This window comes from Lepidothrix coronata, unplaced genomic scaffold, assembly GCF_001604755.1.
Source record: "Lepidothrix coronata isolate B3197 unplaced genomic scaffold, Lepidothrix_coronata-1.0 Scaffold30, whole genome shotgun sequence".
Lineage (NCBI taxonomy): Eukaryota > Metazoa > Chordata > Aves > Passeriformes > Pipridae > Lepidothrix > Lepidothrix coronata.
The window spans coordinates 2,728,087-2,753,972 of NW_016690210.1; the positions used below are offsets into that span (position 1 = coordinate 2,728,087).

Genomic DNA, 25,886 nt, shown 5'->3' on the forward strand with positions numbered 1-25,886 from the left:
CAGGGATAAGGGGACCGGGACAGGGATAAGGATCTGGGACAGGGGTCTGGGACCGGCCCCGGCGCCGTCTGGGCAAGGGGGGAGCGGCGGCCCCGGCGGGCGGACGGGATGGGGAGGGAACCACGTGCGTGCGGAGGGCCGAGCCCCGCCTCCTGTGGATTCATTTCGTTGTTATTCTTCCCTTTTTTTTAATTTATTTACTTATTTATTTATTTTTCCTTTTTTCTATATATATTTTTTTTTTTACTTTTACGCGTATATCTCATCAGTAAGAAGTATTCCCCCCGCTGGTGCCGCAAGCTCCCCCAGCATCCCCCAGCTGCCCTTAGAGAAGCGGAAAGACTCGTGTTTCCTCGCCCCCTGAAGTGTCTCCGCGCACTGGAGAGGCTGGAGGGCTCGGGGAAGATCCCCTTGGACCGCGGGAGGGTCTTGCTGGCAGCAGTAATATTCCCGGGATGGGAGCGGGGTGGCTCATGTGCTCCCGTTCGCAGGAACAGGATGTAAATGCACTGAACTGATCCAGGCTGGAAACAGCCCCGTATGTGCAGCATAAAGTTTTATTTTCGGTTATTTCTGTGAGGTGGTGGCTGCCTGCTTCCATGAGTCATATTCAGGAGCATTAGAGGGAATTTAGGAAAGCTCAGGAGTGTTTCAGCACTTGTATAATTGCTGTTGATTCTGTGTTACCCGTCTGGGTTACTCATTAGCTCCACATTCATGGTATCGAAAGCTTTTTTTCCTAAGTTTTTCCAAAAATCCTACTTGGAGCTGTGTACTGGCACCTTAGATCCAAGAGTTCAGTGATGTCCCTGGAGACAGTTAGAATCTGGCAATGCCAGTCTGAAGCTGCCTGCACCTGAAAGTGCCTCCTGTGCACTCTTTCCACATGGATGCAGGTTATTCCCATAACCTTATATTATATAATCTATCTATCTATCTATAAAAGTACATATAACATATATATAAATAAATAATTGTAATTTTCTATGTAAAATATATATTTATAAACTATTTTATACATTATTTAATTATATATATATTTAAATGCCCAAATCTTCGTTCGCGAAGCCTAGCCATGATGATGATATTTAAATTATATATTACTACATAGTGTGTCTATATTTTATATATTGGTATATATTATACATATTATATTATTTATATAAGTATATATTTTATCTTTTTATATGTATATTATACTTTCATATTTTATATTTATATATTTTATAAGCTTATGAGGTCAGTCATAGCACTGTGTGAAGTCATGGATCCAGCTCAGTAAACCTTCCTGTTGAAGTGATCAGGAGCACATTGCAGAGATCTTCAAGGGATCTTGGGCATCTCCAGTGTTTCTGGACTGCTGTTTCCAGCACAACATGATGTAAGCTGGACACAATGAGGAAGGGATGCTGGTCATGAGCATTTTCAGAGCACTGAGTCTGACCTCATGAATTTCCTGCAGCACTTGGGAAACTGTTACAGAGGTTTATGCATCCACACCCCTTTGGCTTTGGGGAATTAGCCTAGACCTGATCCCATGAGCTAAACTGCACCTGGAATGCTGGTTGCAGCCGAGTCAATTCCTTGAAAAGACACTGAGGAATAGATGTTGTTTCTTCCCTCATTCATGGCTGGGCTTCGTGAGCACTTATTACAGGCACGCTGTGTTTCTTCCCTACACAAATAGTACTTGACCCATTAGCCACAGAGGGAAGGGCACACAGAACAACCTCACAGGGTCAGGCCAGGGAGCCAAACAGCCCATTATCCCATTTCTGACAGTTATCAAAGACCTAAGGATAGCCTGGGGACTAGTACAAGCAAGTGTACATCATATACCTCCCAAGTACTTTCTGACCCTCTAGCTGTTTTTAGCTCTGGAGACTTCCTAAGCTGTTCATGGCTTCTCTGTGTTCAGTAGTGCTCTGTGCATCCCACTGCAAAGTGCAGATTCCTTTGAGTTTGTGGAAGCAGCCACAGGATGGACAGGAATGCCCTAACTGAGGGAAGAGGTTTCAGGTGCAGCTACTCCCTTAAGACATTATGAACCCACCACTGGGGAACTGCTCAGTTGGGATGTGAACATTTTGCACGTTAAAATCAGCACACCATGACACACAAATGAGTAGGAAACAACAGTGACTTATTTCCAGAGCTCTTAGATTTACTTACTGTCAAGTACTATTCAAACTCATAGTATTGAAGTAAAGGTTTACTTCTTTGGGCTTGGAGAGAAAGCATGTTCAGGAGAGAGAATTTTTTAAAATTTATTTACTAATTAGCAGCCTTATATCCATCCAGCATCCTGAGAGGATGAGTCTCACAGCCCAGGTAAGATGCCCTAACTTGAGGAGTTGAGAACGTGCTGAGTTTTGAGGGAAGTGCTGGAGTTCACCTGATGTTCACCTCAGTCAGGTGTTTCATAGGTAGGACTGCTCAGAGTGGTCTCTGCTGAGGAGGCTTCTCCAGAGAGCCAGAGCTCTTAATTTCCAGCGAGAAATTAAACTCTGTGGAATGCACAGAACTACTGAAGTCATCATGTGTGCAGGTGAGCTTGGATGAGCACCTTATTCCTTGGAAGAGATCTTTTTTGGCTTTTCTTTTTCTTGTTAGCTGCCTTGAAGAAGAGCATGCTGTACTAAAAATAGGGGGGTGTGTTTATAAAGGAATCGATGAAAGAATACTAAAGGGAAATACTTAGTAAAAGAGGAAAGATTGCTGGGTGGTTTTCTGTCTGACAGAGCTGCACTTACTTGGGCCCAGATCTAGAAGGGATTTAGGTAATTTCCAGTGAAATGTGACTGTGTGGATCTCGTCCTTGGAGACTACCTAGAATAGGAAAAATTGCAATAATTTTAATGGTAGCAATGTCAAAGCAGCCTAAGTGTCAAACAGAAATGCTGACAAGGCCTGCATTAAAGTATCAGTGAGAGTAACATTACTAATCCAAACCTCACACTGGGGGACAGAGTTACAATCATGCCCTAAATCCAAAATCTTTCTCAAAGTAGCTTTAAGGTAAAGAAGGCCTTCAGTTTTGTGCACTGTGGTTGCTAATAACAGTACATTCAAGTTCTAAAGTAACCTTGCTTGAATGATTATTGTTTTCCAGCTGTGGCTGGAGACGGCACATAAAGTTGAAAAACAGAAAACACAATCTTGAAACTACTTTTTGAGTGAGTAGGATAAGAAATTTGTTCTGAAACCTTTTGGCTAAAATCCTGTGTCAGATGGACGCAGGACTGCCCAGGACACTTTAAAAAGCCCTTCATGTATGAAAAGCAACCTCATGGAAAGTCTGTTTTCTTCACCAAAAGGTTTGTCCAGCCCTGGAACAGGCTGCCCAGGGCAGTGGTGGAGTCCCCCCTCTCTGAAGGGATTTAAAAGATATGTAGATGTGGCACTGGAGGACATGGGGGCCTTGGCAGTGCTGGGTTAATGGTTGGACTTGATGATCTTAGAGGGCTTTTCCAACCTAAATGATCCTATAATTCAGTTCTATGAACTCCTGAGCTATCTCTATGGGCAGCAAATGAATGTCCCATGTCTCTGTAGGGTTCATGCTGCATGTGAGGTTCAGCCTGCTTCGTATATAGCATATAATTCTGTTAAGAAATCTTATTAATTTTATTATTTCAATATTTTGAAATACGTTAAAATATTAATATTTCAAATTTTAACATTTCAATATTTAATTTCAATAAATAATGAACTAAATTGTTTCATATTTAATCTTACCATTACTGTCAAAGCTAAGTTAAATTTATAATTAATGCTTAATATTACTGAACTTGTTGCTTCCTACATAGCATTTTGCATATTTCCCTCGCTCAGCTCTACTTCCTTTCTTTTTAACTAAGCACAACTGCAGACAATTCAACTAATGTGTCTGTAGGTTTTTTTTGTCTAAGTGATGCAGTACTGATAATTGCTTTCAAATGAGTTGGTCCAAGGAGGAGGTGCACAATTTAGATCTAGCACTGGGTCTCAGGCTTTTTGATTGGGAGACCCCTGAAAGTTTGTCAAAAGTGACAATGATCTTTTTGGAAGAGATTTGAGCTTACTGAAGATGATTACCTTTCTAAAGTGATTTTCTTGCAATTACTTGGGAGTACTTAATAGGTCATAGTTTGAAAATAGCTGTAGTAGGTCATTGTAGCTGGCTTGTAACAATATACTGTTATAATTTTACCTCTCAGGAACATAGTTGATGTCATGAAAGATCCAGTTTTTGAGCAGCTATTCCTGACAGTAGAATTTTATTTCCCATGTAATACTTTCCTTCTTTGATGTGGGAATTTAACTAGACTTTTATACTGTCAATAGTGAAAATATTACTTGCTAAATATTGTTATTAAAATTCAAGTGTTACTACATCTCAAGACTAACTGTATTGGAAGTATTTTCATTACAGTTGCTGAGGGTTTTTGATTTACAGTTTCATACAGAAATAAATGTGTTGATTGCTAGAAGTTTATTTTATCAGAACAGGCCCCTAGTAAGGAATAAAATTATTGGTAAAGTGGGAATTTACATAAGAAAACCCAAAACAAACCAAAAAGCCATATCAGTTATGTTTGAGGATTTGCACCTCTCTTGCAAAAATAGTTATGATGCCCTCATTAAAAATGTCTTTTAGACTTGGTGCTAAAAATATGCCAGAGGGATTTATCAGAATTATCTTGGTATTCATCTCACCTGTGGTTTCTTTGAAATCTTTTTTACTTTGGCACCCGGTGGAATCACAAGTTGCCTTCCAATTAGTGCATTTACAGCAGCAACCAACATTTACCCAAGAGATACAACAAAACCAGAGAAGAAAGAAGGGGAACTGCATGATAATATTTTCGTGAAAATGAGGGGCTTTTTTTCATTTCATTCCAACTTCTTCTGTACTGTAGGTGGCTTCAGCCAGGAAGAACTGCTGAAAATATGGAAGGGCCTCTTCTATTGTATGTGGATGCAGGATAAACCTCTGCTACAGGTATAGTAACTGTTTCTATATTTGCTTGAGTGTGTCTGGTTTTGGCGTCCCAGCTCTCAGTAACTTCATCAGTTTTCAGATCACTCGTCCGTCTGAACATTTATCTCACCCACGGCACAGAACAGCTCCACAAAGACCTGTCTGAGAAGAGTGCCCCTAAAGTTTTATATCATTTGTTAATTCAAATGCACGGGATTTTCCTCCTGCTAGTTTAATTTTGTCTGCTGTCAGAAAGATGATTTGTGCAGAGATGTGGTGAAATGGTACCCCTGAAACTTCTCTTCCAACTGTCCTAATCCCAGTGGAAGGGTAACTGCAGTACTAAAGCAGCTTTTGAGAGAATATTTTTCATTTTGAGAGATGTTTCATGAAATTTTTACTTCCTGTTTTTTCTAATTGTGTCTTTAGTGAGGAGACCACGCTCTGACATGTGCTACACTAACTATATTTATTTACTTACAGGAGGAACTCGCAGCAAATATCTCACAGCTTATGCATGTGTTTCAAAATACAGAAGCTCGTAAGTACTATTTAATTATTTAATGCTTTATTAAGGTACTTTAATTTTTGGTGATTTTTAGGCCACTACCACAGTGTCAGAATATAGTCAGACAGATAGGGATGCTCTTTGGTTTTTTCCTTTCCTTTTTGTCCAGCTGGTGTGTGTGATTGCATTAAGGGAAGCATGAAATGCAGTTTGTTTGTGGCTGTTGCAGAGGAAGAGTTGTATCTCCAGTGTGATAAGGGGGAGACTTTGCAAAGGATGGATAGCAAAACAAACTTCTTCCCTTGCTTCTCCATTCTGCACAGACTGTTCTGTGTATTTCCTGCTCAAAACCAACCTTGTTTCACAATTGTTAAGCCTCTAATAATTCAAAATGCACTTGAAATACAGTGCTCAGTCAGTGCTAAAACTTGCATGGATAGAAAAGGGTGCAGAATGGATATTTTGCTCTCACTTGTTTGATGTCATGAAAGATCCAGTTTTTGAGCAGCTCTTACTGACAGTAAAATTTTATTTTCCATGAAATACTTTCCTTCTGTGATGTGTGAATTTGACCAGAATTTTTCAGTATGCTGTTCATACTGAAAATATTATTTGCCAAATATTTTTGTTAAAATTCAGGTATTACTACATCTCAAGACTAACTGTATTGGAAGTATTTTCATTATAGTTGCTGAGGGTTTTTGATTTACAGTTTCATACAGAAGTAAATGTGTTGGTTGCTAGAACTTTATTCTATCAAAACAAGCCCCTAGTAAGGAATAAAACTATTGGGAAAGTGGAACTTTGCTTAAAAAAAAAAAAAAAAAAAACCACCACAAAATGGATACAAAACAGTCCCATAATTAAACTTTATAAGTAGATGTGTGTCTTTTCTTGTGCTGTTCTCAAGTTTGACTTCTTATACCAGTCTCAAGCATGTCTTTCCATAGCTCCGTCCCTGTCAGTGGGCAATTCCCTAGGGAATTGCGTCCCTTTCTCACATGGAAGGGATTTCCTGAGATTCTTTCAGGTTAGCAAGATAACTTGTTGTGCCAGACGTGCAGGTATTTTTCCCCTCACTCTCTCCCAGGACACCTGTTCCTCCAGACGTTTTGGCAGACGATGAGCCGCGAATGGACGGGGATAGACAGCCTGCGCCTCGATAAGTACTACATGGTAATAGCACATCTAAAATATAAGTCTGTAGTTTACCTAAGAAGTTTTTCTCCCAGAAGAGATGTGGTGGTGGTGGTGGTGGTGGTGTACTGGAAGGCAGCTTTGCCTGAATGTGCATTTATGTATTTTGTAAGACAAGACAAGGGACCATCTTCGTGACCCATTGCAAAAGATACTTGTTTTAAAGGCTGACACCCACCACTGCAAATCTAAAAGCCATTGCAGTTTATACAGTGCTCAAGTGCTTTCTTGTCTGCCTTTATAACATAGTGATTATTCTCATAGTATTTATATTCCATATACAAATCAATCTCAAAGGACACTGTACCAACATAATTATTTACATCAGACTGCTTAAAGACTTCTTTATGGCTCTGTGTAAAGTAATTGTAACTAGAGCTTCAATTTTCTACCATTAAAGTATCCACTGTAGTACATTCAGCTGTCTGAATTCATTCTATAGGAAACAGTATATTAAAACAAGCAGTAAAATCAGTGAAAGAAGAATCTTAAAAGACCTGCTTTTGTAAGGAACAAAATCCCATTAATCTTTGTCTTTGAAAAAAGTTAATTGCAGCACATTCACTGCTGATTTTTGTTTCAGTGTTAGCAGATACCAGTTATTTCAGTAAATGAAGTGTTTTGAGCCAGCTGAATGTAGCTATTTTACATATGACTGTCTCTTAGTGCAAGTTTCAAGTTAATTAAATTACTATTGTTGTCATCTGTCCCATGTTGTTCCTTCAGTTGAAGCTGTGAGTTTTCTTAGATGTGGCAGCACTTATGGAGAAATCAGGGTGATGGAGCAAGAGGAAACTGATAGAGGAAATGGTCATGGATGTTTCTGTGCTTAGTATATGAAAAATAGTTTGTTGCCTTTTGAGCTTCACAGCATCCTTCTGTTGCTTTACATGATAGACCAGCCTCTCAAAATGTTCATGAGGCAGCTTCCACCTTCTTGCTACAAAGAGGTTTACTGAGAAGTCTGTTCTTGTTTCATTGACAGTGACTCCTTTGCCTGTTTTCATGAACAACATGTATAACAAACTTTGTACTTTGCAGCTGATGCGTCTGATTTTGAGACAATCCTTTGAAGTACTGAAAAGAAATGAATGGGATGAAAGGTAAGGAGATTCCTGAATGGAGTTGCATCATAAAGAAGTCACCCAATTTACCTTAAATCCAATATATTTTCATTTAATAGATCCTTTGTTTCCATAGGTGGCATTGTTACAGTCTTAACATTAAGGTTTATTTGTTCTAACTTACATAGTTTAGAAACATAGTCAGGTGTTACACTTCTTCAAGTTAGATACAGTATTTAGTGTATTTAATTTTCTGACTTAGCCAGAAGAACTCTCAATACAATATCATCTGCAGAGAGATTAGACAGGGAACCTTCATCCCAGAAAATATGGAAAGGGAATTTGTTCATTTGTTTGTTTATGTTGTTTTTTCTGATTGGTTGTGACTTTTTTTTAAATTTTTATTTTACTGTGTTTAATCATGGTGACTTCTCTTTTGATAAGGCAGAACTCCTTAACTGTAAACTATCTTCCTGTTTATTCTATACACCAGTGATTTGGATTGTATTATACTCTATCAAAAGGCAAATAATTGCAGTCACTTGCCCTATCTAGAGCTCTTGTGCCACTTCTAAGCCTTCTGTCTTCAAACTGATGGAGAGATTTAAGCCTTTTAATTGAAAGTGCTTGATAATCACCTGTTAAGGTTATCCTTTCTCTCTCTTGCCTTCTGAAATGTGGAATGCATCCAGGCATGTTTTTGTGGAAGAACAAAGGAATGCAAAGCTAAAGTGCCCACATTCCTCCTGTTCCACCTTAATTTTGCATTGAGTAAATGCAAAAGGTTGAAGAGATGAAAATGTTCCTTGACAGGAGCAGAAGGTGTGGGAGGGGGTTTGTTACAGCCAAAGCCTTTTTTCCCCACACAGAGACATGATCACCCAAACTGATCTCTGACAAGGTTTCTTATGGCTTTGGCTTCCATTTTTCCAGTACCACTGGAAGGATGGCCTGAAGGCTGTTCACCACCAGTGGAGGCAGTGTGGGAAGAGAATCTCATGATTCCTTTCTTTGCAGAGTGAGGGAGCTCAAGAACTGCCTTTCCCTCCTAAGTGGAGCCTAGAAGCTGCCTGGCATGTCTTTCATTTCTCTTTTCTTTTAAAAAGCTTTTGAAAGAAGGTGTATTAAACTGAAATAATCTTTGTGGATTTGGATGCTTTGAATTCTCTTTGGGACTGGAAACGTTTGTTCTGGGCAAAATTGTAGGAAGTGCCAAAGAACGCCACGGGAGAAATCTTGGAATATAAATAGCTTCACTTTCCTGAAAGATAGCAATGATAGGCCTTGGGAAAAAGAAAAAAAAAGAAAAGAAATGGGAAAAAGTCACAATTGCTGCTCAGCTGCAGCAATGAGAGCATGTCTCTGAGCAGTTATTCTCCAGAAGTGAATAACTGAGCCACAGAGCTACTTGTACACATCTCAGTCAGTTCTGGCTTGAACTATTGGAATGGTGACTTTTTTTATGCCTAGTTTAGCTCTCACTCTGTTCTTCAGTGTAACTGTTTTGCTCTAAGGGACAGTGAATAACATGATTTAACAAAAGCGAAGTCTGCACAGTTTAAATGAGTTTGAGAAGGTTCAGTATTAAATTTAGTCCTTGGGTGTTGACCAAAATGGAGATTGTCTCATGGACTTCTCTTCCTTTCCTATCATCATGTCTAACTGTAAAGGAAAATTACTGGCATCTCTGGCTATGTAGAAGACCTGTATCTAGAAACTGGGTCTCATTTGTGCCTCTATAGGTAGATTCTAGAAAAAAGGAAAGTGGAGGCATGTTACTTTGAATTTTACTGCACTGACTGTAGCATCCTTCCCCTCACAGACCCAAGTGAATGATTTCTCTTTATTGTTATTTCCTTCTTNAAAAAAGGAAAGTGGAGGCATGTTACTTTGAATTTTACTGCACTGACTGTAGCATCCTTCCCCTCACAGACCCAAGTGAATGATTTCTCTTTATTTTTATTCACTTCCCTCTATTTACCACCATTGGCAACTTCTATCTGAACAAGTTATGTTCTTTCACATTCTCTTCCCTTTCTTTCCAGATACCCTTTCTATTCCCTTATCTATGTTCACCTCAACTTCCCACCTACAGCTTTCTCTTATTCATCATTAACAAGGGCAGTTTTAATTATTCACAATAATGCCAGACCCAGCTTTAGCAGTGGCACAGTTCCATCTTCAAATGGAAGGGTACAAGGTGCTGCCCATCAAGGATGGATGCATGTGACAACTGCTCAAATGGCAGAATTCCTCCTCCTATCCATCAATAACATGGCATAATAACCTGCAGCCAAAATTAAGGTGTGAATTCTAAAACAGTGATTTTCATTGTAGCAGACTGAGTTGAGTGGATTGTCTGATGCTGCAAAATCATCTCGATCGTGAGGAGTTCTGATCTTTTTCAAAGTTTGCTTTAAGATGTGAAAATTGACCTCTGGATTTATTTCTCATGAATGTTGGATATCTGTCCAGAACTGTAAAGAGCTGGTAAAGCTGTGAATGACTAGAGTTTGTTTTCAAGGCAAATAAAGCATGAGCAATTGAATATGAATATCTTCTTTTTTTTTTCTCTTTTCATTTTTTTATTTTTTTTAGTCTAGTTGAACCATTGCTGCAGCTACTAATGAAAGAAGTTATGGACCCAGACAGCAATTCTCCCACTGGGATAAAGTTACATTTCATTGATATCTATCTGGATGAATTGGCTAAAGTTGGTGCAAAGGAGGTTAGAAAATATGTTGTCATTTTCTTCCTGGTTAATGTTAACCATAGCATGCAACATTTTAGAAGAAATGTCATTTTTGCATCATGTATTTTTAAACAGTTTTAATTGCAACCTAGACACATTGAGTAAGCATGAAGAAAGTGACTTACTACAAGTTATGCTTTTACTTTTATTCATGTCTTTGACAGTGAGAATATGGTAGTTTCTCTCAAGTTCCTGAGTACTGCAATGCTGCTCCACATTGAGGTTGGAAATAGCAATAGAAAAGTTAGACCAGTTTCATTTGTTTGTTTCAACAGAAGGGACTTAGTGTCTTCTCCCTTGTGTGAACATGTTTTCCAGTCTTTGCTTTTGCAAAACCCGACATCAAGCCTGCTCTTGGCTTGTTGTGTAACACCTAAATAGAGGAAGAAAGTGAGCTTTCAAAGCTGTCTGATATTTCCTTACTGTTGCCTGTGCATTGTGCAGTTTACCCTCCACATCCAGTTGTTGGGTTTGCTGGTGACAATCTGTCTTGTTCTGCTGTATGTTGCTGTTGCAGTTGCCCTTAATTTTGGCTGATGTTCCAGTTTTGCAGCAGCTGGAAGCCTGTTACTGCAGCTGTCGCTGCTGAACGTCTTCCAAAGAGCATTTCTCCTGTCCCTGCACTCTGCCTGCAGCCCCACACTCATCCCAGACTCCTGCTCAGTTACCTTCCCTTGTCTCTGGCCTCTGATATTTCTCCTAGCAATGGGCAAAGCTGTTAGCAATTTTGCATTTGTATTCCTTGCAGTATTGCAAGCAATCCTGCCTGCAGCTTTTGTGCTTCTGGATTGTGGAGCGTGAGAGAAAAGATCTCTGCAACAGAGAAGTGCCTGTACTTGGAGCCCAAATCATTTCTGCAGCTCCACAAACACAAAACTATAGCTAAGCCTCAGGAGTTAGTCCCCTCGACTATTTGAAACCACAGATGATGCTCATAAATTGAATTCAGGGAAGGATATTTATCTTTAGCACTACTGGAGCTGACAGGGTTTTGGTCCAAGGAGTCCAGTTAAGAGACACCCAGGTCTTATTCTTGTCTGCTACAGACCTTCTTTGTGAAAGTGCTTGAAATTATTCAAGCTTTCTCTGCTTTATGCTTCCATAATTAAAATAAGAAGCTTTGTTATATTTTTTTACTCAGCAGAATAAAATCTGCAGGACAGTCACTTTTTTATAATACTTCCAGGGAATATCTGGGAGTTAATAGTAGCAGTGGTAACAAAAAGTCCCTAAATACTCCTGTCAGTTGGACTTAGTATACTGAAAGACTTTGTTAAAGGAGATCCCCCAAACACCAAATATTCAGGGAATTTGGGTGTACACATACAATATTTATTGTATTCACTACTTTTTTCTTTCTCATCATGCAGCTCACAGCAGACCAGAATCTCAAGTTCATTGAACCTTTCTGCAGACTTGCTGCCAAATCAAAGGAGTAAGTTTAATGAAAAGACAAATATTTTTTAAGAATTTGGAAAATCTGAATTTACCACTCCACATGGTAATAAATGGATTGAAGAAGAGTCTTAACCTCAGAATGTAGAGAAAGAAGTTTATTTTAGCAGCAATGTGCACAGTCATTTGAAGATAACTTGTGTTTATCAAAGCTGTAGGTAATCATGGATTTATAAGGACTATAACAAACCTCTGTTGGTTAATATATCTAGTTATTTTATTTTTTTAACATGCACAGAGCAGCTGAGCTGGTTGTCTTCTTTGTTGTTGCAATGTAATATAGAGCAACATATAAGCAGTGAAAATTAAGAGAGGGGCATTAGCATCCTGTTTGGACTGAAGGACTTCTGTTTATAGAGTAACACGTTCAGTTCCCTCATCTGAAGAGCTAGATGTTCTTCCACTTCTTTCTCTGTGTCCCTCAAATTTCCACTCTTTTAAAGTGAGAGGGGAGGGTGTTTGCACTCCTGCCTTTCAGCTCTGTCCCTGCTCTCTCCTCACACAGTCGGTGTTTGCTGCACGCTGTAGCCACCGGAATCTTTGAGCTGATTGTGGATCAGTCCCCCTTTGCCATCGAGGACCTGATGAAAGAACTGGGTAGCAACAGTGATGAGGAGGATGTTTCTGAAGAAGACAAACAGGAAAAGGAGGAGGTGCCTAAAACCAAAGGTGAGGAGGAGGTTCTAAGTTGCTCTGCTAAGACTTGATAGGATTGAAAAATCTGCTTCTGAAAAATACATTTCTGCTCTGTTCAGGGTGTTGTAAGGATAATTGTGTTTTCCTGTCTTCCCTCCAAATGTGCTTAACAAAGTTTGCACTTCTGGATTTACTATCTCAAACAAACTAAGCATTAATACTGTCTTTTTTCTATAATTGCAGACAGATGTTTTTCAAGAAAATCAGTGCAGAGCTCTGAAAAAACAGAGGATATTGGTAAAAAGGCTGATAAAGGGATTGGGACTGTTCTTCAGGTTTGTGGCTTCTTTGCTCTGTTATCGATACTCCTGTCTCTTCTTTTTTCCCATCCCTTTCCAAAGGTACAAAAATAAAGGGCATTAATGGATAAATATTACAAAATTTTAATTCCCTTCTGATTTAATGTAAGGTGATGTTAGTGTAACGTGTACTCTGTGAGTTGTAGTAAAATAAATCCAAGTCTAAATTCTAAATTCTTCTTTCCTCTCTCCCATGCCTTCTGTTTTCTGCCTCTCCCTTCCTGTTTCAAGAGTTAAATGCAAAGTCACTGTGGGTGGTGAAGCAATCAGCTCTAAGTTTCATTGACAATCAGGGCAAAAGTAATGGGTGATGGGACACATAGGAGCGAGAGTAGGATGCTACAATTTGGGTTTTCTAGACCCAGTGCAGTGTAGTGTTTTTGACAGATCCACCCATCAAACACACATGCAGGTAGATACACTTCGTGCTTCTGTGGCTTTCAAGCAAGAATTAGGACATGACACACTTTAAATCTGACATTTAGCTAAATATTTATGGGAGTTTTGAAGTAGGTTGAGCAAGAAATAAGGTTAAGAACATCTGAGACAGTGATACTGAGTTCAGCTGTTCTGTTAATGAAGCAACAATCTGGAAAAGTCAGTATAATGTGTGAAGGGGGCGTAAACTTTCAACAGAGAAAAATATTTTGGGTTTAAAAGAAGTGGCTGAACGCAATACTTGAGGTACTGGTAACATGAGTTGCATTGGGTTATCTTGCATGAATAAACTTGCTGTTGTACTTCCCTTCTGACAGTTTGATTACAAGGCTGTTGCTGACAAACTCTTTGAATGGGCGAGCAAGAAAAACACACCTTCCCGGAACAGAAAGCGTCTGTACAAGCTGGTCAAAAAGTGAGTTCTGTGGAAATACACCTTGCATGTGCCACCCTGTCCTAAACAACTTTCTTTCTGTGCACCCTTGGTTGTACCAGTGACAATGTCACGAGAGCAGGTCACAGTCCTGGATGATGTGCATGAGCTGCCTGAAGCCTGTGCTGCTGTTCCTCACTGGTGCAGCTGCAGCCAGCTGAGGTTTTGTCTGCACAGGGTGGGTTTGTGCTGCAGGATGTGACATCAGGTTGTGTGTGATGCAAGGCACAGATATAGAAGTGTTAAATTGCTGTTTTCTCAGTGCTTTCGGTGGTTTGGTTTGAGTTTGGGGATTTCTGAGGCAGGTCTCTTCTGAATGGGCTCTTCCTGTGCAGAATATGTTGTTCCTGTTTTGACAAAATCATAGTAAGTACAGTGATACTGTTCTGCTACTGTTATTATTAAACCAGTAATACTGATTTGTTTATTCTTTTCTCCCTCCCTCCCCACCTTCAGGTTCCAGGACTTAGCAGAAGGTAAGGACAGAGACAATAATTAAACACCAGACAGAGACAGTAGTTTCTTTCCATTAAAGGATATATAATGTTCCCATACCGTGTGTATTGGAAATATTTTTTTCTTTTTTTTTAATATGTATTTCAAGAATATTATTTTAGGGGGTTGTGGTTTTTTTTAAATCTCTTTAAGATACATTACATGTTTTTGGTGAGATGGTCAAATCCCCCTCACAATTTGAGCAACCCCATACTTTGTCCTTAATTGGAGGATGATTATTTTTACTTAAACAAACAGGAATCCATCGAGTGATTTTCCTTCAGGTTGTGTGGTGAACAAGGAGTTGTTTTTTCTTTCTGTGGGAGTTCTGCTGTGTATGAACAGCATAACTGTTCATAGAAATAAAACTATTAGTTTTCTGATACCTTATCCTCCCTCAACAGGAATCTTCCCCCAAGATATTCCTGAAGATGTTTCTACAGATGAAGACGATGATGATGAATTCAGCAGGCGAAGGCGAAAGAAAAAAGCTGTCAAGCCTTGGAAGAAAAGCGAGTTGGAAAAAGTAAAAGGTAAGGCAAGATCAACATTTGGAAGAGAGACAATCTGCAGTGTCTTGAGCAGTTTGGCCAAGTGTCAGATACAAGCTGTTCTGAAGAAGGCAACAATTGTTCAGAATGTGCTGATTTGTATCCTGTTGCGATGAAGGTTAAATGTGAAATTAAGTTCTCTTTGAAAGTGGTGGGAATTCTCTGACCAATTTTGAGGCAAGCATTACCTCAAAAATTTCTATCAAAAGCAGAACTGGAAGCAGTTGTTTGCATTGCTCCTTTGAGCACTTGCATTTAATGCAGGAAAACAGAAACATGTCAGTCTTAAAACAGGATGACTTAAAATATAAGAATTTGGGGGTGTTTCTTGAAAGGTGAAGAGGGTTAGTGAGAACAAGGTGCAAGTATCTGTAGCATCATGGCTTGTACTGATGTGACACATGCCCAGCCATGCCCAAAAATATCCAACCAAACTACTGAACCCCTGAGTTGCCCTTCTGATGGGCTGGACAGGTGGGTAATAACAACTCTTTCTAGAAATACTGCTATAAAAAATAGGGTTGCCACAGGGAATGATTGGCAGAATATTAATTAGGACAGATGTCAGTGGACTGCAGTGTCCTGACCAGGCGTAACAGTAAAACTGTTATGTGGATTGATAGCAGGAAAATGGTACACCTGTTTCAAAAGAAAAGAGCAAAAACAGGATAGAATTAAATTGTTGTAAGTACCTTTGTGTTTCACATCTGTGTTGTATGGTATTCTTTTTGTGATGGGTTTAGAGGATAAAGAAGAGCTGTCAAGTGTGAAGATGCCATCAGTTCCCCAGAAGAAGAGGAAAAAAAGGAAGAAGAGGGACAGCCCAAATGCTGATCCTGGAACAGCTGATGGAAATTGTGAGAAGGGAATAGCTGAAACATCTGGATCTAATGTTTCTAGCCAGGAAAAGGTGCCAGAAAATATCAAGGAGAGGAAGAAAAAGAAATTGCTACTAAATGAGACCAATGAGACCACAAATGTAGCAACTGACACCAGAGAAAATCACAGTATCTCTGCACAGAACAGTCAGACCGATGGAGAACAGAGTCAAAAGAGTCAGCTGAAGAAAATGAATCCAAAAGTACAGAACGTTCCTGCGAAACCAGCGTGTCAGAATGGACCAGCTAATGCCAGTGCAGCAGACGGTGTCAGCCCATCTGTCACACCCTTAACTCCTAAGGCTGTGAAGAAGAAACAGAAGGCAGGGGCTGTCCTGGTGAATGGGGATCCCCTCCTGCAGCAAAGTGACAGGAAACCCAACAAGGAGGGATTGCTGGGGACCCTGCCAAGAAATGCAGGATCTGAATCTGTGCCCTCCGGGAAGGTCACATTGAAGACAAAGACAAAGCTCGTTGGCTTGGAAGGGATGAAAGTCTCCAGTCAGAATGCAGCAACCTTGAAAAAGAAGAGAAAAGTGAAAGAGGTGCTAAACTCTGTCGAAGCCAACGGGATTCTGGAGACTGCGTGCAAGAAAAGCAGGAAGGGGGTACGTACATCTCATTCTTTTCTCTGCCTTCTTCGTGAGCTGCCAGGCTCAATTTCAAATTTGGCTTTAGCTTTCTGAGTGTGGGGCTCAATGGGCTGAATGCTGATGTCATCGTGCATTGTCACCAAAAAGAGCTCAATTCCCTAGAAATCCACAGCTGCTACAGTCTCATGCCCTCCTGTGCAATGACACTAAAACCTGTGCCAGATACTCAGCCTGAAGAACCCATCTAGCTGAAATTTGGGATGTTACAGGATGGAGTTGTTTTCTTTTTTTTTTGGTCTTTTGGTTGTTGTTTTTTTTTTGTCCCTGGGTTAATTATTCTTTTGCATTGTGTCTCTGATTGGTCTCACAGCATGTTCACGAAGGGCATATTTTGGCAAAACAATGAGAAATCGGAAGATGGAGCATACTTTTTGCAGCAGCAGCACACACTTAGATTAGTATAAACTCCTTGTGAAATTGCCCACAGCAATTCCAGGAGTGGCTTCTTTTGCTCACTCACTTCCCCATCTTAAACAAACTGATAGGGCTGTCTGGGGAAAGCATTTGGGGAAAGATGGAACAGAGGATGTGATCCTGTGACCTTTAATGTCATCACTGCCTGTATGATCATATTCATGAGGAGTCCAGTTTTCTTATTAAGACAATGTTTTTTCATTAGGAAGGTCTGATTGTAGTCTGGTTCAAAAATGTATTCATTGCAGTTTGGAAACAACCTATTTTTCTCCCCCACCTCTACCTCCCACCCCTGTTTTCTTCTTGGCGATAAGTAGAATAAGGTTGATTTCTCTCAGTGATTTGAGAGTCAAAAAGCACTTTTCACTGTATATTTTTGATACTGTGGCTAAAAGAGAGAGTGCAGGGGTTGTCCCCTCCCCTGCCACTGAAGCTCTTTTTAACTGCTCACTTTCCATGTGCATATTCACCCTAACACTTTTAGGGGTTCAGTTACATTCCTGGAAGTCTTGCTAGCAGTCTCACTTTAGTGGAAAGAAGATTAATAAAACATAAATGAGATTCTGAATACAAAACAACTCCATCTTCCTCTGACTTAAAAGTGCATGTTTCTAGTCCATCAGCTCACCTCTGACTTAAAGCTGTAGGATTAGTTAAGTAATGCAGCCTGGTAAATGAAGTTGGTAGAACTCCTCAGCCCTTCAAGGGAGAAAAAATGCATCTTGAAACATTGTTTAAACAGTAATAAAATAGCTTTGGCATTTTCTGTTTTTTGATAGTAAAGTACTGAGCGGGAAGAACCAAAAACATTTCTCTCTCCCCACTGTGCAAACTGCATTTCTTTCACTGCAGGGCTTCCAAAGCAGGAACCATTGGCTTTGTCTCCTGTAGCCTAAATATTCTATGTTGCATACCTTGTCTTTGTCTATAAAAATGTGATTTCTAAGAAAATATGATTATGCCACCCCCATCTATTTCTGTAAAACTTTACTGCAAATGACCAACAGGCTCCAAGACCTGAAAGAGATTCAAGATAAAAAGTTCCTGGAAACTTCAAGGAAATGAGTTGTTGGCACAAATTAACGTAGGCACTGAGGGAAAAGCAGCAGCACCACCCCAGTCCAGGTGGTTGTGTGTGTTGAGTGGGAGCGGGGGAGGTGGAGAGTAGGAGAGATGTTTGGGAGTCAGGAAGAGAGTGAGAGTATTGGGATAAGAAACAGGAGGGCAGGGTAAAGCTAAAATGCACAAATGCGGAGGAAATAAAGCTTTGCTAATTTTGCTTTCGTTGCTTGAGAAATAACATGTTGTTTTATTTCCTGGTTTTAGTTACGTAATCCTGGCCTTGTGCCCAGTAATGAGGGGCATGTTTTGATTCTCGATTTCAAGGGCAACACACACCTCCAAAGAATTAGCTTCAAATCCTGAGAGAGAGGAGGAGGAGGAGAAGGGGAAAAAAACAGACAAGATCAGCATTATTTCACAGGTGTATCCAGATTTCAGGAAGCTAAAAGTCTTGTGATTTTTCACTTTATTGAAAGCACAAGTGATTTTCAAATCAAAAGAGGCCATATCCCCTGGACATTTTCCACAGCTTGTCAGTGAACTGCTTTTGGAATTTCACATCTGTAGGTTGATGTAAAGCATAACTGTGGACTGTAGTCCACAGGTATCTGACTGGTCCACAGTCTGTAGACAGCAGGTTAGAAAGCTCTGCCAGTACAGGCCCTAAGAATTGCCTTCTGCTGGAGGGAAGAATTACTTTAAATGCCACAAGAGTATGAATTTGAGGCAGCAAACTAGAAGCAATACACAATAGCTGGATTTCTGAGAGTGTAAAGACTTCATACTCCACTTTATTTTTTTCTCCAGAGTCTCCATCTTAGCCCAAAGCTGGGTTTGTTCATTGGTTGTGTATCTTATGCATCCAGGGGTACCACAGAATAGTTTTTGCTTCTGCTCAAGGGAAAAAAATCACTTGTGTGCAGGAGAGCTGGATCAATCATAAGGCAGCCTCATCCACATGGAGAAAACCTTGTTTGTTTGCACTCTGATGGGCCTGGCAAATCTGTTACTTCCGTCTGTGCTTTGCACTGATAGTTTCCTATTTCTGTACAGAGCTTGCCTTAAATTTCTGCTTTCAGTCGTGCTAATTGCAAAATTGTGTCTTAAGAGTTGACTGTGATGATGAGCCAATGTACTAGTTATGGTTCATTGCAGTACTGTTGTATTGAAGCATTTTTCCCTTTCCTTCACAGGAAAGCAGTGATGCTCTGTCACCATTAAAGAAAAAGAAAGCAAAACCGGGAAGTGATTTTGTAAAATTTGAGAAAACAACTTTAGCAAAGGGAGTGTTCTTCAGGAAGGCCAGAAGCGCCATCTCTTCCACCAGGACATCCTTGCAGGTGAGGTGATCTCACAGAGGGACAGGCACAAGTCTCTTCCCAAGAGACCTGCCCCACCAAAGGGTGTGATCTCACTTGTGCTGTCTTTTCCACTCTTACCATGAGCAGATAAAACTGGAAATGCTGTTGCATTTCCCTGTAGACAGAGTCACATATGGCTCCAGAGTTTCAGAAAATGAGTTGTAGGCACCTCTAAAACATCTTCTTCCCTCCCCTCTGCTTTTAAAAGTACCTTCTTGTTGAACACCCACCATCCTGAGTCTGCTCATTTCGCAAGAAAGCAAAAGCATAAACTGACTTTCAGTCTTGCAGAGGGACTTTGAGCCTCCATTTCTTCCCATTTGTGGAGATTTTAACAGCACAGGGCTTCAAAAGACTGCCCTCTTTTCTGAACCTTTTTCACATGTAATATCTTTTCAAGGCCTCTCAGCACTTTGAGGCCTGAGTGCAGTGGGGCCACTCTATTTAATACACAAATATGTTCTTGTTTGTTGTTGAATTATGTAATGACATTAAGGAGAGTATGTGATTTCTCCACAAATGGAGTATGTTTGCTTTTGGCTAGAAAAACAGTGCTATCTCAGCAGGGTCAGTGCTAGAGGATTGGGGCAGTTCCAAAACAGATGAAGGAAGTAGGCTGCTTTACACTGGTGGGATGCAGGTAAAAGAACTCATAGCATTGCCTCAGAAATCTTATTTTATTTCATGTCTCCATTTTGTTTTATAGCTGAACAAGCTGCAGTCACCCAGCTGCAAAAAAGTCACATTTGGCTTGAATAAAAACATGACTGCTGGTGAGTCTGATATATCTGTGTGTGTCCACAGTCTCTCTTGTGGCTGAGGGAGGGGGAAGCTTCATGCACTCACACACACCTAGAGGACACCTCTAGAACAGGATGATTCTGATCCCTTTTTTGTTGCAATAATTGTACATAGTTTACAAACCCTCCTCAAGTTCCTTTTCAGAGGAGATGGGAAAGTTTAGGACACTCAGCCCAACAGCTAGACTTGAACAATTCCAGGGTGCTGCATTACTGACCTGCAGAAGGAACCTCATAAAAGGAAAACTGCAGCAGAGTGATGGAGTCGCCTTCCTGAGCTGCCTGTTTGCAGGGCACCTCTGAGGGAAACACGTGGGTTTCACAGCTTTCATTGCTCACTTGTTTCCCAGGACAAAGGGTGCTGATATGCTGATAAGATCAGACTTTAACATGGCAAAGTTTCCTTTTTATCTTGGCTGCCTGTGGTTTATTGATGGTCACGAGTAGATAAATGTCACTTCCCTTCTGTAAGCAGTGTTTTCCCTGTTTAATAAATGTCTTGCTCCATAGCATAGACTTGTATTCCATGTATTCATTTAGCTAATTTTTAACTCAGAGGTGTGCAGAAAATCAAGTTTAAATTGAGAACAGTATATTTAAATATATGTCTTTATGTAATACGACACAGCTGCACAAAATGAAAGATAAGTGCCTCTCTGCTGGCAGAAGGGATGACCTTGAGACACTAGAGCAGTGCTGTTCAGCAGTCAGAGCAGAGACATTTCTTAGCCATCATCATATTTTAAACTCAGGAGTAGTGTTCTTCAGGATAGCTGGAACACTTGTGTCTCAGGAGTAGGCCCAGGGTCTCTGGTGGTCTGTGGAACCATGGGAATGGTTCAGAGCCTCTCAGTGGATTGCAGCAGACCCTGTTCTCCAAGGGACTCTGCTAAGAGATGTGCTTCGCCACCATCTCTTTGTTTTCTCTGCAGCCTTAGGCTTCTGATCCTTAGTGGAATTAAGGCTCTAGGGCAAACTTAAAGGGCTGGGCAGTTTCACAGTTGTTTGACGGGCCCGGTTATTCCAGGAGCTGCATTTCTTTTAACTCGTTGGCTTGTTTTTCAACAGAATTTAAAAAGACTGACAAAAGTATATTAGTGAGCCCAGAAGGACCCTCCCGTGTGGCTTTCAATCCTGAACAGAAACCTCGTCATGGGGTGCTGAAGTCACCCACAGTTACCCCAGCAAGAGAACCCCAGATGAAGAAACCATTTACTATGTCAGCTAAGAAGAGACCAACTGCTGTGGACTTCTTTTAAACCAACAGACGTGGCCTACTTTTGTACAGGACATTTTGCTAAGCTAGAATGTTCTCTGGAGGTATTTTGAACTTCTTTATTTTTTTAAGTTAAATACAAATTGTATATACAAAATTCTGATTGTGACCTGGGTCGTTGCTATTTTGAAACCACTTCAGCTGTATCTTGAAATACTTGTTTTGTCTATTTGCATAAAAGAAACAAAATCCAGTCTCTGCTCAGGTTTGGTCTACAAAAAGTATGGTCTCTGCCCATGTCATTCCCAAGAGACTTGTCCATTTAATTAAGGAATGTTCAGGGTTTGATTGTTCCAGTGATTTTTTTATTTTTTTGAGCCAGTGTAAGACAACTTGCACTTCATGCTGTTAAACTGTCTTTCATTGGATAGGGCTTAAAAAGGAAAAAGGCAATGTAGATTTTAAGCCTACGTGTGTTCATTATTTTAAAATTTTACTCCGTCATTTTTCGTGTGTCACCCTTGGCATCCTGTTAATTCTTCTGGAAATAATGATTACCTCATGTCTCTGTTTCATAACAGCTGGACTTGGGTAGCTTTACAGGTAGCAAGCAAGCTTTCCCTGGGATAAGAAATGCCTCGCTGCTCAAGTGGTCACTGCTGCAAGTAAACCTTCACAGCTGGTTGCCTGCTGAGTTGGGGACAGCCACCACATTATTTTCAGTAACACAAGTGCCAAAGCTGGCTTGTGCCTGTCACATTGTAAGCTGGCTTCTTCCCTCCACTGTAACTGAAATCGTGCTCTTGCGCAGGAGAAATCTTTGATATTTCCAGGTCTTTCCCCCCACCCCCACTGTTGCCTTTCCCGAAGGTCTGACAGGACTCCTGGTTTTCTGCTTTAGCAGCTGGTGTGTCACCACATGGTGCCAGAACTCAGATCTCATTCAGTGAATGAGCCTCTGGTTGTACTGAAGCGAGCTAGATCCATGCAGTGCATCTTTGGGTAGGACACACGTCTCTCTGAAATCTTTGGTGCTTCTCAGTACAGGTGAAACTTTAAAGCCCAGGCAGCTTAGTTTTGGTTTTGATGTAGAACCAGAAGAACTCTGTCTGCAGCGTTTCCTGGCGTTAAGTTTTTATTCGGGTATTTTATCACTACCCTGCACGTTTTGTTTTTTTCTTTGCTTCTTTGGTAAAGAATGAGGTGCCTTTCCATGAGAGACCATTAATGTTCTCTTTGGGGGAACAGTGAGGAAAGGGAGAGCAAATGAAAATAAAAACTCTTTTGATATGATTGGAAGACTTGAAATTTTTTTTGGAAGTTTTGCTAATGCAAATGAGGCAAAGGCTTTGCAGCAGATCTCTACATTAGAGCTCAGCTTGAAGGCACAACCTGGTGCCAGAGCAAAGCTGTTCCTGAAGCTTCCCCCCAGTTACTTCTGGAATTCTGTAAGAGAGAGGGTGGACCTGCTTCATTACCTTGTCGTATAGTAACTGGATTATCAGTTAAATAAACTGATAAATGTTTATTTAGCTATTTCAGCCAGCAGAATTACATTTTGTGTCATATTTGCATACTTCAATACTGTTTTTTACCAGTCCTTGGTGTTGACTGTCCTCTGCCAGACAACTCCTCTTAAGCAACTGGATTGAAACTGTTCTTTTGTAGCTTATCTAGAATTGCTTCAAAATACTGGTGTACTTGCAGATTGCTGGTTGGTCTCAGCTGCTCAATTCTTATCCATCCCAGTTCTTGCACTAAGTTTGCAACAGTCCATGGTTTGTGGTACTGCCAGAAAGTCACTTTGCTCTTGTCTTTTCTCATTTACAGTGAAGGACTGAATTTCATTTGGTTTTGGTTTTGTTTTAGGGTATATTTGTTTGACTGATCAATAAAGAACTCTGGAGAATACACTGATAAAATTAATGATACTTGTTTGAGCAAGTATTGCTCATTTATGTTTTAAAAAATTCTCATTGTATATTAGCATAATGGATTTGGGTTTTTTTTAACAAGGTGATGGTAAGTAGGGTGTGACAGCCTGTTCAATATGTTGTACTGTTATTTTGTACTGTGGGTGAAAAGTCTATTGTGGAATATGCATAAAAGCATTTGTATGTGCATGGTTGTTAATGCCTTAGGTTGAAGATGCCACATTCCTCCAAGGATACAGATGCAAACAATCAGTCGGTGGGTCTGGTGTGCACAGAACAATCCAGGATCAGGACACACTGGGGTTTGGTTTAGGTTTGTCTGGTTTTGGTTTGGTTTGGTTTTAATACATATAACTTATTATGGAAATGTATTTAAATGGTTGTCTGAATCCTTTTATCCTTTTCTGTTGATCGTGGATCCATTGAACCTGTTGCTTGTACAAATATTTTGTTGCCCACGGTGTTAAATGGAGAGGCCAGAAATGGCAGTCAGATTTTGATCTATAATTTTAGTGATGTGATTGCTTGTTGGGATTCATCTTTAATCCATCTGTGCCATGAAACTGGTGGAATGTTTTGTAAATATTACATATATAGTGTGTATTGTCTTCAGTGGTGTCTGGAATTTCATTCAGTACAACTTTACCAGCAAAAACTCACTGTCAGTGCCGTTTGATTGGGTTAAATTGAATACAAATAACCCAAAATATTTGGATAGTGACAATTCCAATAAACACTGAAGACAAAAACAAATGTGAAAGAAATGTAACATCTGGGATATCCACTGCACAGACACAATGGTACTGTAAGGAGAGAGGTATTGATGGGAAAAAAGAAAGGAAAATCTCATCCGATCTGTTTGATGTTGCTTCACAGAGTTTTTTTTCATAGTGTTATTCCATCTTTCCAGCTGCCAGCTATGCTCTGAGTCACAACTAATGTGACATAACTTTTAAAGGACAGTATTTTGTAATGATTGTCTCTGCATTTTGTTACGAATCTGATCAACTTCCTCAAACTCTTAATAGTTGATAATTCTTTATAACTTCAAGAGAACTCAAAAGCACAAAATGAATTCAGCAAGGCAAAAAGTTGAAGCTGTATTTAAATTATTGGATATGCAAGGTCTTTTATAGTCTATGAAAGCTATGAGACTTGGAAAGCATCAAACGCCCTTTGTCATTTATTACCTGTGCTTAGATTTAATTATAGGCAGAAAAATATCATTTTGTGTACCTCTGCAAGAGCATTGTTAATACAAATACAGTGTCTAAGCATTGACATCATTTAATCTAGACCAATAAACCATATTTTTTGTGGACATTGTATGTTGGCTAAATCTGTAAATCTGGGAAATGGGAGGATAGCATCTGAGGGGCCACTTGAAAGTACAAAAAAAGTTGTTCTTGCCCGTGTGCACCTGCTCCCTCTCTTTTTATTTTATTTTTATGGTGTAAAAAGCCAAAACTGATGAAGACTCAGACACATTAGGAGTAGGTTTGCAGTAGGATATACCTGTTCATACACCTTGAACTGCTCCCCATAGAGAGCAGCACCTAAAAGATTGCTCAGGAGAAGCAAGTAGGTCACACACTGTCATTGCTTGACAATAAAAATTGGTAATTGGAGTGATAACATGGCAAGATGTGTACTGCAGAGGGCCAAAGCAGATAAGAGATGGACACTCTGAAAGCTGTTGGCCTATTTGTTACCATCAGCATGCCCCATGGAGTTATGTATAGAGAGGAATCCCACAGAGAGCTGCATCCCCACTTCAGGTGCTGACAGGTCCTGCACCTGCTCAGGATCAATTACAAAAATTAATCAGGGTCTCCTGACAGGCACAGAATTTTCAGAAATGCAGAAATAATTATTCAGACAAAGAAAACTGATCTATCCACACCAGTGGCACTAGTGAAGTTAAAACTTAAACCTCCAGATAAAATGGGAACAGATTTCCTTCAGAACACAGTCCTGTAAAAGAGGCTGGCCCGGAGCCTGTGCAGCGTCCTGAGGGAGCGACAGGGTGTGGCTTCATCCATGGATATGTTAATAAAAGATGCTGATTTTCTAATCATGGTCATCTCTGCCTGATCCATTTTGGGAGGAAGGCACCAGAAATTTGAAACCCAATGGTTGCACAGTCACTGTGGCCAAGTCTTTGTCACTGGTAAAGACATTCCAGAGCCCTGGTCCCAAGTCCGAGCCCTGAGGGACACCCCTTGTCCTCAGCCTCCCCCTGGACAAGGAGCCACTGGCCACAACTCTCTGGCTGCATCCCTGCATCCAATTGCTCATCCCCCGAGTAGCCCACCCTCCAAATCCATGGCTCTCCAGTGTGGAGATCAGGATGTCGTGTGGGACTGTGTCGAAAGCCTCCCAGGGGTCTGGGCACACCAGGGCCTGCAGGTCTGGGGGCTGGTCTGGAGGACCACGGGCAGTCTCTGGAAGAGGAGCATCATGCAACTCTCACTCCCAAGGCACAGGAGTCAGCACAGGTAGCAGCTTCTCCTGCCTTGTGGGAGCGGGTGAAGGCAGCAGGGGCAGAGAGCCCCGGGCCCTGCCCCACACAGCCCCTGCTGCCCCCTCAACCCATGGCCTTGACCCCTGGAAGCCCTCAGGGCTCAGTGGGAGGGAGCAGTGGTGGAGGGCAGTGCTGCCAGTGCCAGAGACTTAGGAGGAGCCTTGGTCTAGGAGAAGGAAGACATGTGGAAATG

At 40.6% G+C, this 25,886-nt stretch overlaps 1 protein-coding gene across 1 annotated transcript in view; it reads left to right on the forward strand.

Moving 5' to 3' along the window:
- Positions 1–24,490, forward strand: part of RRP1B (ribosomal RNA processing 1B) — a 25,303-nt gene extending 813 nt beyond the window's left edge. Inside the window, exons 2-16 of the mRNA XM_017810908.1 lie at positions 4,902–4,984; positions 5,447–5,504; positions 6,562–6,647; positions 7,710–7,771; positions 10,331–10,460; positions 11,855–11,919; positions 12,445–12,608; positions 12,819–12,910; positions 13,690–13,787; positions 14,262–14,281; positions 14,705–14,833; positions 15,595–16,337; positions 19,052–19,198; positions 19,926–19,992; positions 21,088–24,490. Of these exons, the coding sequence (XP_017666397.1) occupies positions 4,902–4,984; positions 5,447–5,504; positions 6,562–6,647; positions 7,710–7,771; positions 10,331–10,460; positions 11,855–11,919; positions 12,445–12,608; positions 12,819–12,910; positions 13,690–13,787; positions 14,262–14,281; positions 14,705–14,833; positions 15,595–16,337; positions 19,052–19,198; positions 19,926–19,992; positions 21,088–21,278 (2,135 nt within the window). The 3' untranslated portion in view covers positions 21,279–24,490. The remainder of the gene's footprint in view (positions 1–4,901; positions 4,985–5,446; positions 5,505–6,561; positions 6,648–7,709; positions 7,772–10,330; positions 10,461–11,854; positions 11,920–12,444; positions 12,609–12,818; positions 12,911–13,689; positions 13,788–14,261; positions 14,282–14,704; positions 14,834–15,594; positions 16,338–19,051; positions 19,199–19,925; positions 19,993–21,087) is intronic.
- The last annotated feature ends 1,396 nt before the right edge of the window (positions 24,491–25,886 follow it).